This window comes from Liolophura sinensis, chromosome 5, assembly GCF_032854445.1.
Source record: "Liolophura sinensis isolate JHLJ2023 chromosome 5, CUHK_Ljap_v2, whole genome shotgun sequence".
NCBI lineage: Eukaryota > Metazoa > Mollusca > Polyplacophora > Chitonida > Chitonidae > Liolophura > Liolophura sinensis.
In genome coordinates, this window is record NC_088299.1 from 18,706,939 (window position 1) to 18,729,934 (window position 22,996).

The 22,996-nt window shown below is 43.2% G+C and overlaps 1 protein-coding gene across 2 annotated transcripts in view; it reads right to left on the reverse strand.

The window, feature by feature from the left end:
- Nucleotides 1-239: 239 nt before the first annotated feature.
- Nucleotides 240-22,996, reverse strand: part of LOC135465698 (importin-4-like) — a 47,345-nt gene continuing 24,588 nt past the window's right edge. The window contains exons 11-25 of one of the 2 annotated variants that reach the window (XM_064743011.1): nucleotides 21,912-22,050; nucleotides 21,571-21,684; nucleotides 21,148-21,264; nucleotides 18,676-18,799; nucleotides 18,241-18,352; nucleotides 17,677-17,789; nucleotides 17,473-17,550; nucleotides 15,480-15,643; nucleotides 14,871-15,064; nucleotides 12,298-12,468; nucleotides 9,077-9,285; nucleotides 6,917-7,049; nucleotides 4,112-4,216; nucleotides 2,867-2,936; nucleotides 240-1,837 (exon numbers count right to left, since the gene is read on the reverse strand). In XM_064743011.1, the coding sequence (XP_064599081.1) occupies nucleotides 1,707-1,837; nucleotides 2,867-2,936; nucleotides 4,112-4,216; nucleotides 6,917-7,049; nucleotides 9,077-9,285; nucleotides 12,298-12,468; nucleotides 14,871-15,064; nucleotides 15,480-15,643; nucleotides 17,473-17,550; nucleotides 17,677-17,789; nucleotides 18,241-18,352; nucleotides 18,676-18,799; nucleotides 21,148-21,264; nucleotides 21,571-21,684; nucleotides 21,912-22,050 (1,974 nt within the window). In that variant the 3' untranslated portion in view covers nucleotides 240-1,706. The remainder of the gene's footprint in view (nucleotides 1,838-2,866; nucleotides 2,937-4,111; nucleotides 4,217-6,916; nucleotides 7,050-9,076; nucleotides 9,286-12,297; nucleotides 12,469-14,870; nucleotides 15,065-15,479; nucleotides 15,644-17,472; nucleotides 17,551-17,676; nucleotides 17,790-18,240; nucleotides 18,353-18,675; nucleotides 18,800-21,147; nucleotides 21,265-21,570; nucleotides 21,685-21,911; nucleotides 22,051-22,996) is intronic. The other variant, XM_064743010.1, reaches the window with a different exon arrangement.

The window sequence follows — 22,996 nt, forward strand, 5'->3', positions numbered from 1 at the left end:
TATGCAGCAGGTGACTCACATTGCCTTGATTACAACACAACCTGTAGCATATGCAGTGGGTGACCCACATTGCCCTGAGTACACCCCAACCTGTAGCATATGCAGCAGGTGACCCACATTGCCCTGAGTACACCCCAACCTGTAGCATATGCAGCAGGTGACCCACATTGCCCTGAGTACACCCCAACCTGTAGCATATGCAGCAGGTGACCCACATTGCCTGAGTACACTCCAACCTGTAGCGTTACTGATGCACCTTCTCCGGGTGTGACTACATATTGCTGATGTTGTACAAGCATCCGCACGAGCCCCGTCCACTGTTGTCACCAAGAGCCTTGGAACAACAGAAATCCTGGGATCTAGCAATTGTCCGTCCAGTGACACAATTGAAGCAACACCTGGTGTGCCCGTGGTTGGTGGTCATGCACCACACCACTGATCTACTACCTACTCCCTGACACTTCTGACTTTGCATTCTTCTGACAAACCAGGCCGCTTTAACAAATCTCATTTAGAATTCACAAGACATGAAGGCACTGTGGTGAAAATACGTGAACATAAAGCTATTTTATTGGGAGCTCAACATTTCTGGTTGAAGTATTCAAGAATTCCACAACGTCAGCAAATGACAACAGATTTTCTTGTAACCATATCATTTTACGAGAGATATTCTGTAGTACTGCGGGTAAGTAGAGGGTATTTCAGATCATTACGGAAACTAGCTGACCACAGAAAATCTGCTGGCACTGAATCCACTTCCAGGAGATACAGCAGCCAACAAAAGGCCAGGAGCCACTTTCACAAAACTTTTTTACACAAGCTGTCCAGATTAGAATGTCTTAAGGCAGCAGAATATATGCATGTGACATAAGGTACGAAAAACCGATTTACTAACTTTTGTGAAAGTAGGCCCAGGAGGCTTTTCGTCTTGGGTTAAAGTTAAAGGTGTAAGCCATTTTTATCATTCTCCCCATTAGTTTTGAAGATGAACATCCCTTTCACACAACAGAGAGAATGAGAGTGAATTTGAAATTATTCAGTCAGCTAATTTTCTGGAGATACAGAACTCATCAACATAAAGTTACTATTAATCTTAATATCAATAAAATTGTTTAATTTTTTTTTTATAATGCATGTTACCAGTTGCACGTGCCTCAATGTCTTCATCACATATACCCGGTACAGGGATCTTGGAATTTTGGCATTATAATAGCAAATACAGGAACCTGTATAACAAACTCATACTGGGAAGAACAAGTAGCATAAATGAGGCAAGTACTTATTATTTTTGTCATTTTGTGAAAACTTTCAAAGTAAGGAACTGTTCAGTCCAGCTACTAAATGAAAAAAAAAATGCTGAAAAAAAAAAGAAAATAAAACAGGATACCTCACAGTATCTCCGCGAAAAAAAAAGTTTATTGCGCAGATCAATAACAGGAAAGCAATATTCTGCAATTACAGGTAAAATGTTAGTGGCATGCAATTAGCCTTCAAATGCCCTCATTAAACATAAATCTATAACTTTAAAATTAAAAAAAATAAAAATAAAATAAGATTAAAAGAAAGAAATATCACATGTTTAAACACTTAGCAGCACAATTTCAATCCTGTCAATTCCAACTGCTTTAGACCACCACATTTATCATCAGCATGAGAATGTAACAAACATTTCACCTGTTGTAATAAAACTCTAACCTAATTCTTTATCAGCTCATTTTGGTGGCAGCCTCTAGTTTGGCTCTGTTTTCCTGGGAGAGTCCAGCTTTGAGACTTTGGACTTCAGCTGGGAACTGCTTCTCCACGGCTCTCACAAACTCTGCCAGCACCTCTTCTGACTCTGTCAAAAACAACAACATGCCAAAAAATAAGCATCGCTAGGATGGACTGTCACAGCAAGAAGTAAATCACAATACACTTTTGTTTCTACATCGCAACCAAATCTCACTGCAGTCAGTAGTACACCAATAATGTACACTAACCAAATCTGACAGCAAGGTTGCTAAAAGGCTCACCTTTAGAAGATACATACATGCAAAACTTCAGTTCGGGGGCCTCCGTGGCTCAGTCGGTTAAAGCGCTAGCGCAGCGTAATGACCCAGGAGTCTCTCACCAATGCGGTCGCTGTGAGTTCAAGTCCAGCTCATGCTGGCGGCCGTACGTGAGAAGGTCTGCCAGCAACCTGCGGATGGTCGTGGGTTTCCCCCGGGCTCTGCCCGGTTTCCACCCACCATAATGCTGGCCGCCGTCGTATAAGTGAAATATTCTTGAGTACGGCATAAAACACCAATCAAAAAAAAAAAAAAAAAAAAAAAAACTTCAGTTCAATACACTATTGATCAAAACTCAGGACGGCTGCCATGTCATGTGACCAAGTTAACCAAAACCAGCCAAAAATTTGCCTCATAACCTTGTTTCTAAAATTATCAAATTTCAACAACATCCAACAAAAACTTTCCTTTTTACAGTTCTTAAAGCTTTCAAAAAAAGGAAGAAAACTAATAAAACTCTGAACAATTTTAATGGGTGTCCCTAAAAATACATATCATCATCAAAAAGGAAAACATGAAACGTTCCATTATTACCTGTTCCATCTCCTACTATATCTAGCTAAATGCCATACCTTAGGGGAAACAACAAACATGTTTGCAACTATGTTTACTTGAGATTTGTGTCCTAAGGGTCAGCTATGTTGCAATATCAGTGCCTTACCCTCTCACCAAAACACACCAAAATTACACCAAAACATGCGCCTTCAATCTAAACATGGTAATCCATTTATACATATTTAGGGTGTGTGTCTTTTGTGTCAGATTAAGGAAGTGCAGCCGTTTCTCGGCAGTTCTGGCCCATTATCTGAAAAACTTACCTTCATTCACCTCAATGGTCCCTAGGACTTGGGATACCACTTTTAATAGCTGGGGTACATACTGGATCAACTGCAGAATAAGAAACATTTAAATCAGTTAATTTGTTAGTTTTTAAGTACTATTGTCAATAATGATATCTATAAAGAGCTTCACACTTTGTTACAATTAATATATTTATTGCTTTATTTATTTTCTTAGCTTTTTCATTTATTGTTTAGTTTCATGTTTTGCCTGGAACGATCCTGATGACATGCATGACCAAATAAACCTGTCTGATAACGCATTAGGCAATTGATGGAAATACAGCCTTTCTCATGGTCAAATTAAGGAGGCTTGATTCATTTATTCAATTAAATAATATTTAAAGTAGTGCTGAAGAATTATGCATTACGTGTATTCTGCCTGAAACTGTTAATTATAGCATTGGCACTCCATGTCACTCAGGCATGTAACTGGAGCACTGTGACCAACACTTTAGTTTACTTGCACATATAAATCTCTTCCAATGCAGGGGCAGTGTATAAAAACAAAACTTAAAGGTCATCTTTATCTGGGAAATGTGAAATGTCCCAGTAAGTTTTCCTGCTGAAGACACGTTTACATGATCAGAGGGCTCAGAAAAATAACAAATCATAAAAATATTAACACTCGACAAAATTAAAGGTTGGGTTTTCAGTTTGATTTTCATTCCATTTTTGAATTTTTTTTTAGTGTCAGCTCGCTTGTAGAACACAAAATACAACACATCTACTTATTTATTTGAATATAAAAGCTTAACACTGTATTCTAGAGGTTAGCACATTTCACTTACGCAGCTGTGGTCAGCCGCACGTTTCAGGATGTCGGAAACCTGTAAAGACCTGAAGAAGACCCATGAAGGCCTAAAGAAAACCTGAAAAAAAACCTGCAAACCTGAAGAAAACCTGCGAAGGCCTGAAGAAAACCTGTGAAGACCTGAAGAAAATCTGTGAAGGCATGAAGAAAATCTGTAAAGGCATGAAGAAAACCTGCAAAAAAACCTGTGAAGGCCTGAAGAAAACCTGTAAAGGCCTGACAAAAACCTGTGAAGGCCTGACAAAAACCTGTGAAGGCCTGAAGAAAACCTGATACATTGTATTTGATGAACATCCTGACTTTCAGCTGCAGTTTGAGCTGGATACGAATAGTCAATTTCACTAGTGAGGATGTGATGGGGAGAACAACATTTTAGATCATCACTTAGTTTTCCTGACCCTGGGCCTTACCTGTTGATTTCCAGATGTATACATCTGTGTCAAACACCTGAATACTGTAGCCTGCTCATCGTAGTCTTCCTTCAGAGGTAAACACTGTACTATGACGGGAATAACCTGAGAACGTCAAACATATCATACCTACATGTAGTTGTCATCTTTCAGAGGTAAACACTGTACTATGACGGGAATAGCCTGAGAACGTCAACCGTATCATACCTACATGTAGTTGTCATCTTTCAGAGGTAAACACTGTACTATGACGTGAATAACCTGAGAATGTCGACCATATCATACCTACATGTAGTTGTCATCTTTCAGAGGTAAACACTGTACTATGACAGGAATAGCCTGAGAATGTCAACCGTATCATACCTACATGTAGTTGTCATCTTTCAGAGGTAAACACTGTACTATGACGTGAATAACCTGAGAATGTCGACCATATCATACCTAGTAGTCATCTTTCAGAGGTAAACACTGTACTATGACGGGAATAACCTGAGAATGTCAACCGTATCATACCTACATGTAGTTGTCATCTTTCAGAGGTAAACACTGTACTATGACGTGAATAACCTGAGAATGTCGACCATATCATACCTAGTAGTCATCTTTCAGAGGTAAACACTGTACTATGACGGGAATAACCTGAGAATGTCAACCATATCATACCTACATGTAGTAGTCATCCTTCAGAGGTAAACACTGTACTATGACGGGAATAGCCTGAGAACGTCAACCATATCATACCTAGTAGTCATCTTTCAGAGGTAAACACTGTACTGTGACGGGAATAACCTGAGAACGTCAACCACATCATACCTACATGTAGTTGTCATCTTTCAGAGGTAAACACTGTACTATGACGGGAATAGCCTGAGAACGTCAACCATATCATACCTAGTAGTCATCTTTCAGAGGTAAACACTGTACTATGACGGGAATAGCCTGAGAACGTCAACCATATCATACCTACATGTAGTTGTCATCTTTCAGAGGTAAACACTGTACTGTGACGGGAATAACCTGAGAATGTCAACCATATCATACCTAGTAGTCATCTTTCAGAGGTAAACACTCTACTATGACGTGAATAACCTGAGAATGTCAACCATATCATACCTAGTAGTCATCTTTCAGAGGTAAACACTGTACTATGACGGGAATAACCTGAGAATGTCAACCATATCATACCTACATGTAGTAGTCATCCTTCAGAGGTAAACACTGTACTATGACGGGAATAGCCTGAGAACGTCAACCATATCATACCTAGTAGTCATCTTTCAGAGGTAAACACTGTACTGTGATGGGAATAACCTGAGAACGTCAACCATATCATGCATAGTAGTCATCTTTCAGAGGTAAACACTCTACTGACGTGAATGACCTGAGAATGTCAACCATATCATACCTAGTAGTCATCTTTCAGAGGTAAACACTGTACTATGACGGGAATAACCTGAGAACGTCAACCATATCATACCTACATGTAGTTGTCATCTTTCAGAGGTAAACACTGTACTATGACGTGAATAACCTGAGAATGTCAACCATATCATACCTAGTAGTCATCTTTCAGAGGTAAACACTGCACTGTGACGGGAATAGCCTGAGAACGTCAACCATATCATACCTAGTAGTCATCTTTCAGAGGTAAACACTGTACTATGACGGGAATAACCTGAGAATGTCGACCATATCATACTTAGTAGTCATCTTTCAGAGGTAAACACTGCACTGTGACGGGAATAACCTGAGAACGTCAACCATATCATACCTAGTAGTCATCTTTCTCACTCTTCTTCACTGTAATAATACATGAACCAAATCATATGCGCACATTATCAAACAACGCACACTCAAATTCCCTCTGACCCTGGTTTGCACAACATGTATGTGTACATATTACAATATTACAGGCTTTTACCTTGACCATTTGGTATTACCTCCTGGCAGCCTTACTGCAGGCCCTGGACTAACAATTTGGTAATATGTCACATTTGTGACTTGTCTGATCAAGACAACAGCCTTATTGCAGGCCCTGGACTAACAATTTGGTAATATGTCACATCTGTGACATGTCTGATCAAGACAACAGCCTTATTGCAGGCCCTGGACTAACAATTTGGTAATATGTCACATTTGTGACTTGTCTGATCAAGACAACAGCTTTACTGCAGACCCTGGACTAACAATTTGGTAATATGTCACATTTGTGACTTGTCTGATCAAGACAACAGCCTTATTGCAGGCCTTAGACTAACAATTTGGCAATATGTCACATTTCTGACTTGTCTGATCAAAAAACAACAGCTTTACTGCAGGCCCCGGCCTAACAATTTGGAAACATGTCACATTTGTGACTTTTGTCTGATCAAGACAACAGCCTTACTGCAGGCCCTGGACTAACAATTTGGTAATATGTCACATCTGTGACATGTCTGATCAAGACAACAGCCTTATTGCAGGCCCTGGACTAACAATTTGGTAATATGTCACATTTGTGACTTGTCTGATCAAGACAACAGCTTTACTGCAGACCCTGGACTAACAATTTGGTAATATGTCACATTTGTGACTTGTCTGATCAAGACAACAGCCTTATTGCAGGCCTTAGACTAACAATTTGGCAATATGTCACATTTCTGACTTGTCTGATCAAAAAACAACAGCTTTACTTCAGGCCCCGGCCTAACAATTTGGAAACATGTCACATTTGTGACTTTTGTCTGATCAAGACAACAGCCTTACTGCAGGCCCTGGACTAACAATTTGGTACAGTGTCACTGCAGCATTATTGCTGGCTCTTACCTGATCAAGAGGCACTGCACCACTATTGACTGAGACGAGGCGACAGGCGGCTGCACAGATGTTATCAATGACTCGTCCATTACTCTCCTTGCCGAGCACATCAAACAGAGTTTTGAGGACTTCAGGGTAATGGCTAAGTAGACGTCAGGAATGATACATGTATCTGATAGACCAGCTGTCATCATGGATGAGTTGAAGCATATACCAACAAGAAGATTATAAAGTACGTGTCAGGCCAAAATACTGCAACATTTATTATGGTATTACTTCAATGAATGTTGGTTCAAAGACTTTTAGTTTCATATATTTTGATGCCATTTTTTTTTTTTTGATGGCATATACAACATTTCTTCTCTCCTGAAATGGGTTCAGCTTTAAGATTGGAGTAATCAGAGCACCCAGAGAAGACCACCAGCCTGTCAGCTGTATGTCAGCTACATATACCTGTATCAGTTGTATGTGGTCAGCTACATGTACATGTATCAGGTGCATGAGGTCAGCTACATGTACATGTATCAGCTGTATGTGGTCAGCTACATGTACCTGTATCAGTTGTATGAGGTCAGCTACATGTCCCTGTATCAGCTGTATGATGTCAGCTACATGTATATGTATCAGGTGCATGAGGTCAGCTACATGTACCTGTCTCAGCTGTGTGAGGTCAGCTACATGTGCATGTATCAAGTGCATGAAGTCAGCTGCATGTACCTGTATCAGCTGTATGAGGTCAGCTACATGTGCATGTATCAAGTGCATGAAGTCAGCTACATGTACATGTATCAGCCGTATGAGGTCAACCACATGTACATGTATCAGCTGTATGTGGTCAGCTACATGTACATGTATCAGCCGTATGAGGTCAGCTACATGTCCCTGTATCAGCCGTATGAGGTCAGCTACATGTGCATGTATCAGCTGTATGAGGTCAGCTACATGTACATGTATCAGGTGCATGAGGTCAGCTACATGTGCATGTATCAGCTGTAAGTGGTCAGCTACATGTGCATGTATCAGCCGTATGAGGTCAGCTACATGTACATGTATCAGTTGTATGAGGTCAGCTACATGTGCATGTATCAGCCGTATGAGGTCAGCTACATGTACATGTATCAGTTGTATGAAGTCAGCTACATGTACCTGTATCAGCTGCTTGATGTCAGCTACGTGTACATGTATCAGCTGTATGATGTCAGCTACATGTACCTGTATCAGCAGCATGTGGTCAGCTACATGTCCCTGTATCAGCTGTATGATGTCAGCTACATGTACCTGTATCACCTGTATGAGGTCAGCTACATGTATATGTATCAGCTGTATGAGGTCAGCTACATGTACCTGTATCAGCTGTATGATGTCAGCTACATGTACATGTATCAGCTGTACGAGATTAGATGTTTTCTGAAGAATCAAATGTCTGCTGTGCGAGATCAACTGTCTGCTGTGCGAGATCAAATGTCTGCTGTGCGGGATCAACTGTCTGCTGTGCGAGATCAACTGTCTGCTGTGCAAGATCAACTGTCTGCTGTGTGAGATCAACTGTCTGCTGTGTGAGATCAACTGTCTGCTGTGCGAGATCAACTGTCTGCTGTGTAAGATCAGCTGTCAGCTCTATGGGATCAGCTGTCTGTTGTATGAGGTCAGCTGATGTATGAGATCTGCTCTCCGATGTACGAGATCAGCTCTCCCCAGTATGAGATCAACTGTCTGCTGTATGAGATCAACTGTCTGCAGTTTGAGATCATCTTTCTGCCATGTGATCAGCTGTCTCCTGTACAAGATCAGTTGTCTGCGGTATGAGATCAGCTGTCTGCCATGCGAGATCAGCTGTCTACTGCATGTTTATTTATTTTTTGACTGGTGTTTTGCACTGTACTCAAGAATATTTCACTTTTACGATGGTATTGTGGTGGAGGAAACCCAGCAGAACCTGAGGGAATCTCACAAACATTGTGTTGCGCTGGCACGCTAACTACCTTTGTCACAGAGGCCACTGTCTGCTGCAGGTCAGCTGTCGACTGTGTAAGATCAGCTGTCCACTGTGAGATCAGTTGTCCACTGTATGAGATCGCCTGACTTCTGAGGAGTGTGCTACAGAGCTGGTCAGAGGGGTTCAAGCTTACAGACCATTTTCGCTGCCACAGTAAACTGTAGAAAGGATACGGATGTAGATTGTGGCCTCCATTGGAGACGAGGATGCCGACTGCATAAGCCGCATTGCTGCGCACTTCCTCATCCTCGTCCCGAAGCCCTTTCATGAAGACTGGATACAGGACGTCGACAAGACTGGACGACGCTGAGCCACATGCCTCCACAGTTTCAGCCAGCGTCCCGATCGCAAAGGACCTCTCCGGTACAGAGCTCGTCTCTCTCTGACACATACAACACACCAGGTGAAACATGAATGTTAAACTTTGTTACACAGGGCCCGGTTGTTCAAAACTGTTTGAAGACTTAATACCAGATTTAACTTTAACCCAAGTCCTCAATTTTGCACTTGGCCCAAAAATAATTATAACGGTATATTACATATGAACTAAGTCTGCTACTGTTAGACTTTGGTCAGCTGTGTTGGCTGCCAAATTTGTCTAAAAATCTTAATTATAAACTTGACTTAATACCACTTTTAGCTAATACACTTTGGAACAACTGGGCCCAAGTCTATAAGTCCTCTTACCGCACCCCCCCACCCCAGGTTAGGCACTGATCATACACATACTCAGTTCCCTGAATCCACCCCACATGTACATCACTTTATTACACTAGTCTACAAGTCCTCTTACCCCAGGTTAGCCACTGATCATACATATACTCAGTTCCCTGAATCCACCCCACATGTACATCACTTTATTACACTAGTCTACAAGCCCTCTTACCCTCCAGGTTAGCCACTGATCATACACATACTCAGTTCCCTGAATCCACCCCACATGTACATCACTTTATTACACTAGTCTACAAGCCCTCTTACCCTCCAGGTTAGCCACTGATCATACACATACTCAGTTCCCTGAATCCACCCCACATGTACATCACTTTATTACACTAGTCTACAAGCCCTCTTACCCTCCAGGTTAGCCACTGACCATACATATACTCAGTTCCCTGAATCCACCCCACATGTACATCACTTTATTACACTAGTCTACAAGTCCTCTTACCCCAGGTTAGCCACTGATCACACATATACTCAGTTCCCTGAATCCACCCCACATGCACACCACTTTGTTACACTAGTCTACAAGTCCTCTTACCCTCCAGGTTAGGCACTGATCATACATATACTCAGTTCCTTGAATCCACCCCACATGTACATCACTTTATTACACTAGTCTACAAGTCCTCTTACCCCAGGTTAGCCACTGATCATACATATACTCAGTTCCCTGAATCCACCCCACATGCACACCACTTTGTTACACTAGTCTACAAGTCCTCTTACCCTCCAGGTTAGGCACTGATCATACATATACTCAGTTCCTTGAATCCACCCCACATGTACATCACTTTATTACACTAGTCTACAAGTCCTCTTACCCTCCAGGTTAGGCACTGATCATACATATACTCAGTTCCCTGAATCCACCCCACATGCACACCACTTTATTACACTAGTCTACAAGTCCTCTCACCCTCCAGGTTAGCCACTGATCATTCATTTACTCAGTTCCCTGAACCCACCCCACATGTACATCACTTTGTTTACTCCTGCGTTCTCCCAGCCACAAGGCCCTCTCAGAAGTCAAATTGTTTAGATATGATGAAGACATTGAGAGGTTATTTTGATATGAAGACAACACTGACAGATTGTTTTGATATGATGTAGACAAACACTGGTAGGATTGTTTTCATATGATGAAGACACTGGAAGATTGTTTTCATATGATGAAGACACTGGGAGATTGTTTTCATATAATGAAGACACTGGTAGAATTGTTTTGAAATGATGAAGACACTGGGAGATTGTTTTGATATGATAAGACGACAGCATACACAGTGAGTTAACAAGCATATTAACATCGCTGTTTGATGACACTATTAAAGGACGAGTTACTATACCTGCAGGTATACATGTACTGACATAGCAGTTTGCATCAAGTTAAAAAGGCATATCTTTGGGTTCTTGTGATGCTGCACATCCAAGCTATCCTGGTTTAAAGTAAACTAAAAAGTGTGCAGTGAGAAAATGAAAAGCGCGATCAGCTGTCTGCAGACGAGAGTTTTTTCTGTAACCTTATATACAGCTGTTTCCGCAGACATCACTCATACATTTCTTTGTCTTTCAGACATATGTGGCTGTGGTCATTTAGGTATGTTTACACCCTTCTTCCAAAATAACTCTGGTTATATTATTTGTTGTCTTCTCATTTAAACAAGTACAGAAGTTTACCCAGCTTATTATGTCAGCTGTCTGACAGACAGACGAATACAAGTATGTCTAATTCCTTGATACATGTCAGCTGTCTGACAGACAGACGAATACAAGTATGTCTAATTCCTTAATGCATTATGTCAGCTGTCTGACAGACAGACGAATACAAGTATGTCTAATTCCTTGATACATTATGTCAGCTGTCTGACAGACAGACGAATACCAGTATGTCTCATTCCTTGATGCATTATGTCAGCTGTCTGACAGACAGACGAATACAAGTATGTCTCATTCACTGATGCATTATGTCAGCTGTCTGACAGACAGACGAATACAAGTATGTCTCATTCCTTGATGCATTATGTCAGCTGTCTGACAGACAGACAAATACCAGTGTGTCTAATTCCTTGATGCATTATGTCAGCTGTCTGACAGACAGACAAATACAAGTATGTCTCATTCCTTGATGCATTATGTCAGCTGTCTGACAGACAGACGAATACCAGTGTGTCTAATTCCTTGATGCATTATGTCAGCTGTCTGACAGACAGACGAATACAAGTATGTCTAATTCCTTGATGCATTATGTCAGCTGTCTGACAGACAGACGAATACAAGTATGTCTAATTCCTTGATGCATTATGTCAGCTGTCTGACAGACGAATACAAGTATGTCTCATTCCTTGATGCATTATGTCAGCTGTCTGACAGACAGACGAATACAAGTATGTCTCATTCCTTGATACATTATGTCAGCTGTCTGACAGACAGACAAATACCAGTATGTCCAATTCCTTGATGCATTATGTCAGCTGTCTGACAGACAGACAAATACCAGTGTGTCTAATTCCTTGATGCATTATGTCAGTAAAAAGATACATGTAACTGACATCAACTTCAAGGGTATCCTGAAATCTCTCGGATTATCTTGACCACGAGTTGCCCTTTTGTTAACAACAGCTTTTGTGTCTGTGATGACAAGGTGCCAGTTTGCCAGGTCAATGCTACATACCAGTTTCCTGAGGAGGTCTGGAAGGAAATTTGAGAGGATAGGGAGGAAGTTCTGTCCTCCCATGACGCGCGCCATGGCTGGGAGAATGTCGCCGGCGCACTCGATGAGCATTCCGTCGTACTCGGCCTCCTGGTCAGCATCATCGCCCTCATCTCCATCCTGACACGATGTCTGCAGCAAAGACATTGACTGATTGATGGCCATGCTTAAGAACTTTTCACTTACATGTACACATGATGGTGGACAGACATTGGGGAATGCAGGGACACATGATGATGGACAGATATTGGCGAATGCAGGGATACATGACGGTGGACAGACATTGGGGAATGCAGGGACACATGACGGTGGACAGACATTGGGGAAAGCAGGGACACATGACACTGGACAGACATTGGGGAATGCAGGGACACATGACGATGGATAGACATTGGGGAATGCAGGGAAACATGACGGTGGACAGACATTGGGAATTGCAGGGACACATGGCGGTGGACAGACATTGGGGAATGCAGGGACACATGACAGTGGACAGACATTGGGGAATGCAGGGACACATGACAATGGACAGACATTGGGGAATGCAGGGACACATGACGGTGGACAGATATTGGGGAATGCAGGGACACATGACGACGGACAGACATTGGGGAATGCAGGGACACATGACGGTGGACAGACATTGGGGAATGCAGAAAGACACGACGGTGGACAGACATTGTGGAATCCAGGGACACATGACGGCGGACAGACACTGTGGAGTGCAGGGACACATGACGGCGGACAGACATTGGGGAATGCAGGGACACATGACGATGGACAGACATTGGGGAATGCAGGGACACATGACAATGGATAGAAACTGGGAATCACTACGTTATCCTACAAAGAATTTCTGGCTTGAAGTTCAACTTCACACTCATTGGGAGATCAAAGTACATGTTGCCTTCCAAATTTACAGATATACTGCATCCCATTCCAAATTGCCAGGTGTACAGCTCACATGCCTGAAATACAAACAGCTTAGGCCTCAGTCTTATCATTTATCATTCAGACAGAAAACTATGTCTACTTTCCATTTTTTGATACAGCTGCCTGAACCACTGTTTCAGTTGAACATACATGCCTCATACTGTACGTGAATTGCTGAAGCTAATGGCTTAGCCTACCTTGTGTGAGAAGATCTTGATGACAATTAGAATAGCCTCCACCTTCAGGCACGCCTCATGCTATAAGTGAATTGCTGTAGCTAATGGCTTAGCTTACCTTGTATGAGGAGATCTTCTTGGTGACAGTTAGAATAGCCTCCACCTCCAGGCACGCCTCATGCTATAAGTGAATTGCTGTAGTTAATGGCTTAGCTTACCTTGTTTGAGGAGATCTTCTTGGTGACAGTTAGAATAGCCTCCACCTCCAGGCATGCCTCATGCTATAAGTGAATTGCTGTAGTTAATGGCTTAGCTTACCTTGTTTGAGGAGATCTTCTTGGTGACAGTTAGAATAGCCTCCACCTCCAGGCACGCCTCATGCTATAAGTGAATTGCTGTAGCTAATGGCTTAGCTTACCTTGTTTGAGGAGATCTTCTTGGTGACAGTTAGAATAGCCTCCACCTCCAGGCATGCCTCATGCTCTATGTGAATTGCTGTAGTTAATGGCTTAGCTTACCTTGTTTGAGGAGATCTTCTTGGTGACAGTTAGAATAGCCTCCACCTCCAGGCACGCCTCATGCTATAAGTGAATTGCTGTAGTTAATGGCTTAGCTTACCTTGTTTGAGGAGATCTTCTTGGTGACAGTTAGAATAGCCTCCACCTCCAGGCATGCCTCATGCTATAAGTGAATTGCTGTAGTTAATGGCTTAGCTTACCTTGTTTGAGGAGATCTTCTTGGTGACAGTTAGAATAGCCTCCACCTCCAGGCACGCCTCATGCTCTATGTGAATTGCTGTAGCTAATGGCTTAGCCTACCTTGTGTGAGAAGATCTTGATGACAATTAGAATAGCCTCCACCTTCAGGCACGCCTCATGCTATAAGTGAATTGCTGTAGCTAATGGCTTAGCTTACCTTGTTTGAGGAGATCTTCTTGGTGACAGTTAGAATAGCCTCCACCTCCAGGCACGCCTCATGCTCTATGTGAATTGCTGTAGTTAATGGCTTAGCTTACCTTGTTTGAGGAGATCTTCTTGGTGACAGTTAGAATAGCCTCCACCTCCAGGCACGCCTCATGCTCTATGTGAATTGCTGTAGTTAATGGCTTAGCTTACCTTGTTTGAGGAGATCTTCTTGGTGACAGTTAGAATAGCCTCCACCTCCAGGCACGCCTCATGCTCTATGTGAATTGCTGTAGTTAATGGCTTAGCTTACCTTGTTTGAGGAGATCTTCTTGGTGACAGTTAGAATAGCCTCCACCTCCAGGCACGCCTCATGCTCTATGTGAATTGCTGTAGTTAATGGCTTAGCTTACCTTGTTTGAGGAGATCTTCTTGGTGACAGTTAGAATAGCCTCCACGGTGCCCTCCACCTCCAGGCACGCCTCATGCTGTACATGTTGCTGTAGCTAATGACTTAGCCTACCTTGTGTGAGAAGATCTTCTTGATGACAGTTAGAATAGCTTCCACGGTGCCCTCCACCTCCAGGCACACCAGTTTGGCCTTGTCTATGATCTCCTCTAGAGTCTCAAACGCTGTCATGACCACGATCCTTTCTGGCTCTGTCTCTATGATCTCCAGCAGTTTGGGTATTACTGTGCTTGTCATGGTCTTTAGGGCTGAAACAACGACAACAACAACTACAAACAGTGAGTATAGGGTTACAGCTAAGAACACTCATACTTCTGACCGGCCTTTTTTGCTTTCAGTGACAGTCACATTGAAATTGTCCCAAAATTTCACAAATTGTGTCTTGTGTCACATTTTGTCTCCTGTCACAGGAACTGTGATCTCTGGTGTATCTATTTCTCCACTCTCACACAAGCACAAAACCAAAGCAAAGACACAGATGGATCAATTCTAGTTTTTCCACATAAAATGGTGTCAACAAACAGTGCCCATTAAAGGCCAATCATCACTTGGGTTTTCATGCAAAACCCACCACCCCATCCCTCACACCTTCATCCCTCCCAAAAAAGTTGAATGCTACTTCCAATTATCATGTTATGTAATACAGTCACATGTCCAACACACCTGTTCCTGTTTCCTCCGATTTGGTTTGGTGATACTCATTAGCCAGGCACGTGCAGAGAGACCCCACTCCCATCACAGCGCCCTTCCTCACATTGGAAGCTGGGTAAGAGAGCATGCGCAACAACTGGGCAAAGCTCTTCTCCATGTACGGCATAAACGCTGGCCTACAAACAACAACAAGGTCAAATCAATGGTAAACTCAATGGCAAAGCATGTGTTTTTTTTCAAGCATATGCAACCAGATATATACGTGTACCTCCTAGTTTCTTGCAAAATGTTACTAAAAGGTTTATGTGAAAACTTTTTTCCTGCTTTGTGTCTTGTGTAAACAACTGGCAACAGAATCATTGGTTACAGCATACTGAGGAAAAACTTCATTCAACTGGATGGAGAAAACATCAGTATCCAGGCTGGAACATTCCCTGTCCAGGCCACCCAACTAGATGGAGAATACATCAGTATCCAGGCTGGAACATTCCCTGTCCAGGCCGCCCAACTAGATGGAGAATACATCAGTATCCAGGCTGGAACATTCCCTGTCCAGGCCACCCAACTAGATGGAGAATACATCAGTATCCAGGCTGGAACATTCCTTGTCCAGGCCGCCCAACTAGATGGAGAATACATCAGTATCCAGGCTGGAACATTCCTTGTCCAGGCCGCCCAACTAGATGGAGAATACATCAGTATCCAGGCTGGAACATTCCTTGTCCAGGCCGCCCAACTAGATGGAGAATACATCAGTATCCAGGCTGGAACATTCCTTGTCCAGGCCGCCCAACTGGATGGAGAATACATCAGTATCCAGGCTGGAACATTCCGTGTCCAGGCCGCTCAACTAGATGGAGAATACATCAGTATCCAGGCTGGAACATTCCCTGTCCAGGCCACCCAACTAGATGGAGAATACATCAGTATCCAGGCTGGAACATTCCTTGTCCAGGCCGCCCAACTAGATGGAGAATACATCAGTATCCAGGCTGGAACATTCCTTGTCCAGACCGCTCAACTAGATGGAGAATACATCAGTATCCAGGCTGGAACATTCCTTGTTCAGGCCGCCCAACTAGATGGAGAATGCATCAGTATCCAGGCTGGAACATTCCTTGTCCAGGCTGCCCAACTGGATGGAGGAAACATCAGTATCCAGGCTGGAACATTCCTTGCCCAGGCCGCCCAACTAGATGGAGAATACATCAGTATCCAGGCTGGAACATTCCCTGTCCAGGCCACCCAACTAGATGGAGAATACATCAGTATCCAGGCTGGAACATTCCTTGTCCAGGCCGCCCAACTAGATGGAGAATACATCAGTATCCAGGCTGGAACATTCCTTGTCCAGGCCGCTCAACTAGATGGAGAATACATCAGTATCCAGGCTGGAACATTCCCTGTCCAGGCCACCCAACTAGATGGAGAATACATCAGTATCCAGGCTGGAACATTCCGTGTCCAGGCCGCCCAACTAGATGGAGAATACATCAGTATCCAGGCTGGAACATTCCTTGTCCAGACCGCCCAACTAGATGGAGGAAAACATCAGTATCCAGGCTGGAACATTCCTTGTCCAGGCCGCTCAACTAAATGGAGAATACATCAGTATCCAGGCTGGAACATTCCTTGTCCAGGCCGCCCAACTAGATGGAGAATACATCAGTATCCAGGCTGGAACATTCCTTGTCCAGGCCGCCCAACTAGATGGAGAATACATCAGTGTCCAGGCTGGAACATTCCTTGTCCAGGCCGCCCAACTGGATGGAGAATACATCAGTATCCAGGCCGGAATATTCCTTTTCCAGGCCGCCCAGAGAGCTGTACTAAGCGTACATGTAGCTACTGCCATTACATCCATCGGGCATACACGTTAATTATTGTTTTATTAGGTTGGAGAAAAACAGCCATTTTTAGATACTTTCTGATAAAGTTGTAGTACGTGACCAATGTGATGGCTACATAATAACATCCCCAAGCCATCCTACACGTAGATACTCACCCTGCATTAGCCGCTAACTCTCCCAATGAGCTACAGGCGTCTTCCTTTTCATCGAGGTATGCATTCTCTACTGACACCCTGCCAAAAACAACACACAGTACTCAGATACTTTGTCAAAACAAAGAATATACCATTACTACTCTTTGTCAAAACCCAGTAAAAAACTCTTTGTCAAAGCCAAGCATGAAATACCCCAATATTCACCCTTTGAGGTCCTCTTCTTCCTCTTCACTCTCTTCGGCTATATCTTCACTATCACTCACTTCTGTGTCATTCAACAAGTTATCTATCTTCTTCTTTTCATCTGCTAAATGGGCCTGTGGAAATAAAATCAGAACATAACATTACAAGTGCCAATGCAAACACACCTGTGTGCATTTACTGCTTTGGTCAGGTAGAAGTAAAATGAAATCTTACTACTTTAATTGAAAGAAAGGAATTATGAATGTCTGTTCTTGAATTTTTTTTTTCCACAACCGTTCACCTGCTCGACTTCTCGCGAGCTAGTCAGGTGTACTTCTCAGAACCCAAGAGAATGCAGTGTCAAACATGCAAAACTTGCACTATCACTATTGGGCGCTGCTCTGGTATTCAAAACAAAGACACGAAACAAGCCACCTGTACATATATTTTGACCTTCCAAAGATATAAGAAGTTAAAACATACAAGTTGAAAGTAAGCTTGGAAATCATGAAAAACATGACAGCTATTGTTTTTCATGATTAAGTTCAGATATTATGAAGAGGAATGTCAAGGTCGTCTTCCCACCTGTACTCCCTCCACAGACATAATGGACTCGGTCATCAAATGGACCATCTGTGGGAGAAATTCTGCCACATCAGCTTTGAGAAGGGTGGACAGGGCAGCAAACAGGCCATACCTAAACAAAAATACCACCATAACCACAGAGTCCTTGAGCCATCAAACACCAGGTATATAAGAGGGATCAGGCATGTACCCCATTGACAGCTTCTTCAGCAGAATTCGCGAAGTTAAATGTCCACCAGTTTGACAAAAGCAGCATTTTTTTTTTAAATTATCATATTAAGAGTGGCTAAAAAACATTTCACAAAAAGGTAGGATATTAAAACAACTTCATAAGATACTCATAAAAACTTATTTGTCTTTTAAGTTATGTTGTTTGCTATGTATATCAAAAGCCCACGTATATCAGCTTATGTATTATGTATTACATGTCCGTACACACATCTGCGTAGATCTGGGTCATTGACGTTCTCTATCAAGTTGAGCCCCATCTGTACACATTCTCTGGACAAAGGCAGGAAGGCACTGGCACCTACAGTCCGTGCTAACACAGCCAATGTGTCTGCAATCACAACAAAGGCTTTTCACCAATTTAAACTGGAATTTATCAACTTGGTTTTTAACGCCATAGTAACCATCTCCTCCGATTTATCATAGCAGTCATATATATGGACGAGATTTCAGGAAACTGGACGAGCACAGGGAAACCACATCAAGCCTCCTGACAAAGCCACAGCCAGGAGCAGCCCTCATATACATGGACGAGGGTTGAGGAAACTGGACGAGTACAGGGAAACCACAACAACCCTCCTGACAAAGCCACAGCCACTAGCAGCTCTCATATACATGGACGATGGTTGAGGAAACTGGACGAGCACAGGGAAACCACAACAACCCTCCTGACAAAGCCACAGCCCTCTCTGATGGATTGTGCTGATTTATTTATTTTATTTTGTTAATTACTTGACTGGGGACCATCCACAGGTTGCCAGCAGACCACATTGTTGAGAGGCTACCGAGGACACATCGTGCTGCACTAGCAGCCTAGCCATTTGGCCATGGAGGCCCCCCCCACCCCCCAGATTGTGTCAATGTAGTCTTTATATCACTGCATCCAAGAATGGATCTAGAGGAAAGTTAATGACTGCAATAATCAAGATATACACAAAGGTCATTTTAATTCCAGTCTTATTCCACACCTGTATACTCAAAACTATACTCTATCCACAACAGACCAATAAAATCTATCTATTCTATGCTCTGTCAAAAGACTCATGGTTTTCTGATACTGGTGAAAAAGGCGTAAACCATGTTAACTACTGAGCCCTCCATACGAGAAAAATATCTTGGCAAACGAGTACAAATTTTCAAAGTAGAAGTGGAGGTGTCTCTCCACTGTAAGTTAACATTTGCTTAACTTACAGCGGCAGAGTCTACCAAGTCTCGCACTTCCAACGAAATAAAAAACAACTTTAGTCATATCTGGCACCACGGATCACCCACAAGTGAAACATAAATACAAGTGTACAGTACAGCCGGATCCTAACCATCAATCCTACACCCACTGCCGGAGGATACATTGACAGTCGGCCATGGTCATGAACCTGTACCTTGAGCATATCCTCTGTCTCTGGTTTAGACAGGAACATCTTTAGTCCTGCCAGTACCTGAGGGAAAGCTGTGGGAGCACAGACAGCACTGCACACTTACCTCTGGCCTGCACCTGTAACTTCAGCATATCTTCTGTCTCTGGTTTAGACAGGAACATCTTTAGCCCTGCCAGTACCTGAGGGAAAGCTGTGGGAGCACAGACAGCACTGCACACTTACCTCTAGCCTGCACCTATAACTTCAGCATATCTTCTGTCTCTGCTTCAAACAGGAACACCTTTAGCTCTTCCAGTACATGAGGGAAGGCTGTGGGAGCACAAACAGAACTGAACACTTACCTCTGGCCTACACCTGTAACTTCAGCATATCTCCTGTCTCTGGTTTAGACAGGAACACCTTTAGCTCTGCCAGTACCTGAGGGAAGGCTGTGGGAGCACAGACAGAACTGCACACTTACCTCTAGCCTAAACCTGCAACTTCAGCATATCTTCTGTTGCTGGTTTAGACAGAACACCTTTAGCTCTGCCAGTACCTGAGGGAAGGCTGTGGGAGCACAGACAGCACTGCACACTTACCTCTGGCCTACACCTGTAACTTCAGCATAATCTTCTCTCTCTGGTTTAGACAGTAACATCTTTAGCTCTGCCAGTACCTGAGGGAAGGCTGTGGAAGCACAGACAGCACTGTACACTTACCTCTGGCCTACACCTGTAACTTCAGCCTTTAGCTCTGCTAGTACCTGAGGGAAGGCTGTGGGAGCACAGACAGAAATGCACACTTACCTCTAGCCTACACCTGTAACTTCAGCATAATCTTCTGTCTCTGGTTTAGACAGAACACCTTCAGCTCTGCCAGTACCTGAGGGAAGGCTGTGGGAGCACAGACAGAACTGCACACTTGCCTCTGGCCTACACCTGTAAATTCAGCATAATCTTCTGTTCTGGTTTAGACAGGAACACCTTTAGCTCTGCCAGTACCTGAGGGAAGGCTGTGGGAGCACAGACAGCACTGAACACTTACCTCTGGCCTACACCTGTAACTTCAGCATATCTCCTGTCTCTGGTTTTGACAGAACACCTTCAGCTCTGCCAGTACATGAGGGAAGGCTGTGGGAGCACAGACAGAGCTGCACACTTACCTCTGGCCTACACCTGCAACTTCAGCATATCTTCTGTCTCTGGTTTAAAAAGGAACACGTTTAGTTCTGCCAGTACCTGAGGGAAGGCTGTGGGAGCACAGACAGCACTGCACACTTACCCATGGCCTGTACCTGTAAGGAAGGCTGTGGGAGCACACTTACCTATGGCCTGCACCTGTAACTTCAGCATATCCTCTGTCTCTGGTTTAGAGAGGAACACCTTTAGTTCTGCCAGTACCTGCAGGAAGTAAGGCTGCATGCCTTCCTTGGCTGCGTTAGCTGTCAACAATCGAAGAATCAACCTATTCACCTGTGCACTGTCAGGATGTTCAAACAACACAAAAGTTTGGGATGAATATGTGTATATGTTATAAACATTCTTCATTTGTCCCTGTATTCGAACAGAACAGAACAAAGAGGATGCAAGAAAAACAATTTGGGAATTATGCTGTTACAATTTCTGACCTCCTGAAAACTTTGAAAAAACCCTGCCTAATTTTTCCAGTTTATCCAGAGCATGAAAATTTTGTTTTCATTTTTAAGGAAACTTGTAACCTGTAACATTGTGTACGGACACTAACATACCTGCTGCTCCAATAGCACTGATAGCTAGCTCCCTCATGCTGGGTTTAACGTTGGATCTCAGGACAGACAGAAGGTGGTCCATCAAGGTGGGCAGGTAGGGTAAAATACGCTTCCCTGGAAAATACAAAGAAGTCTAAACTTTAGTACAGCAGAAAGGGTAAAACACACTCCAATTACTCTATGAAATACAACTAAGACATTAAAGAATCACAGAAGGCAGACTGGTTAAATACATTTACAGGGTTTGTGGCCATTAGAGAGTTGGGGTGGGTGGAAAAATTAACACTACAAGTGTTGTTTGACGAAGTATTCCAAGAACTCATACATGCCACCCGCCTCACCTAGATTCTCACAGAACATCTCCAGTGCGTAGTAACATTTGCCGATCCCAGTTGGGTTTGTCGCCTCCTCCTGCACTGCCTGGCTGATGTTACCGTAGATCAGGGGAAGTATCTCTGATGCATACTTGCTTATCTGCGGCTGATGTTAAAAGCAAATACATACATTAATCTGACTGCTTTAGTCACTTAAACATATGTTCAAATTAATCCTTGCCCAGGCTGGAATGTAGGCTTTTTCTTTTCTTAAAGTTTGTATTTGTCAGTACGAGTGAGAGAAATAAGGCTAGATTGACTGACTGGTTGATTGATTGGTACTTAATGCTGGATGAGAGCATCTGACACACACCACACCTGAAGGTCCTCACAGAACTGACCCACGGTAAACGGAGCTGTGTTCTTCACTCCATGGCCACAGATTGATTGATTGATAAGCATTTAAGTGCTGGATGAGAGCATCTGACACACAACACACCTGAAGGTCCTCACAGAACTGACCCAGGGTAAACAGAGCTGCGTTCTTCACTCCATGGCCACAGATTGATTGATTGATAAGCATTTAAGTGCTGGATGAGAGCATCTGACACACACCACACCTGAAGGTCCTCACAGAACTGACCCAGGGTAAACAGAGCTGCGTTCTTCACTCCATGGCCACAGATTGATTGATTGATAAGCATTTAAGTGCTGGATGAGAGCATCTGACACACACCACACCTGAAGGTCCTCACAGAACTGACCCACGGTAAACAGAGCTGCGTTCTTCACTCCATGGCCATAGATTGATTGATTGATAAGCATTTAAATGCTGGATGAGAGCATCTGACACACAACACACCTGAAGGTCCTCACAGAACTGACCCACGGTAAACAGAGCTGTGTTCTTCACTCCATGGCCACAGATTGATTGATTGATAAGCATTTAAGTGCTGGATGAGAGCATCTGACACACAGCACACCTTAAGGTTCTCACAGAACTCACCCACGGTAAACAGAGCTGTGTTCTTCACTCCATGGCCACCGATTGATTGATTGATAAGCATTTAAATGCTGGATGAGAGCATCTGACACACAACACACCTGAAGGT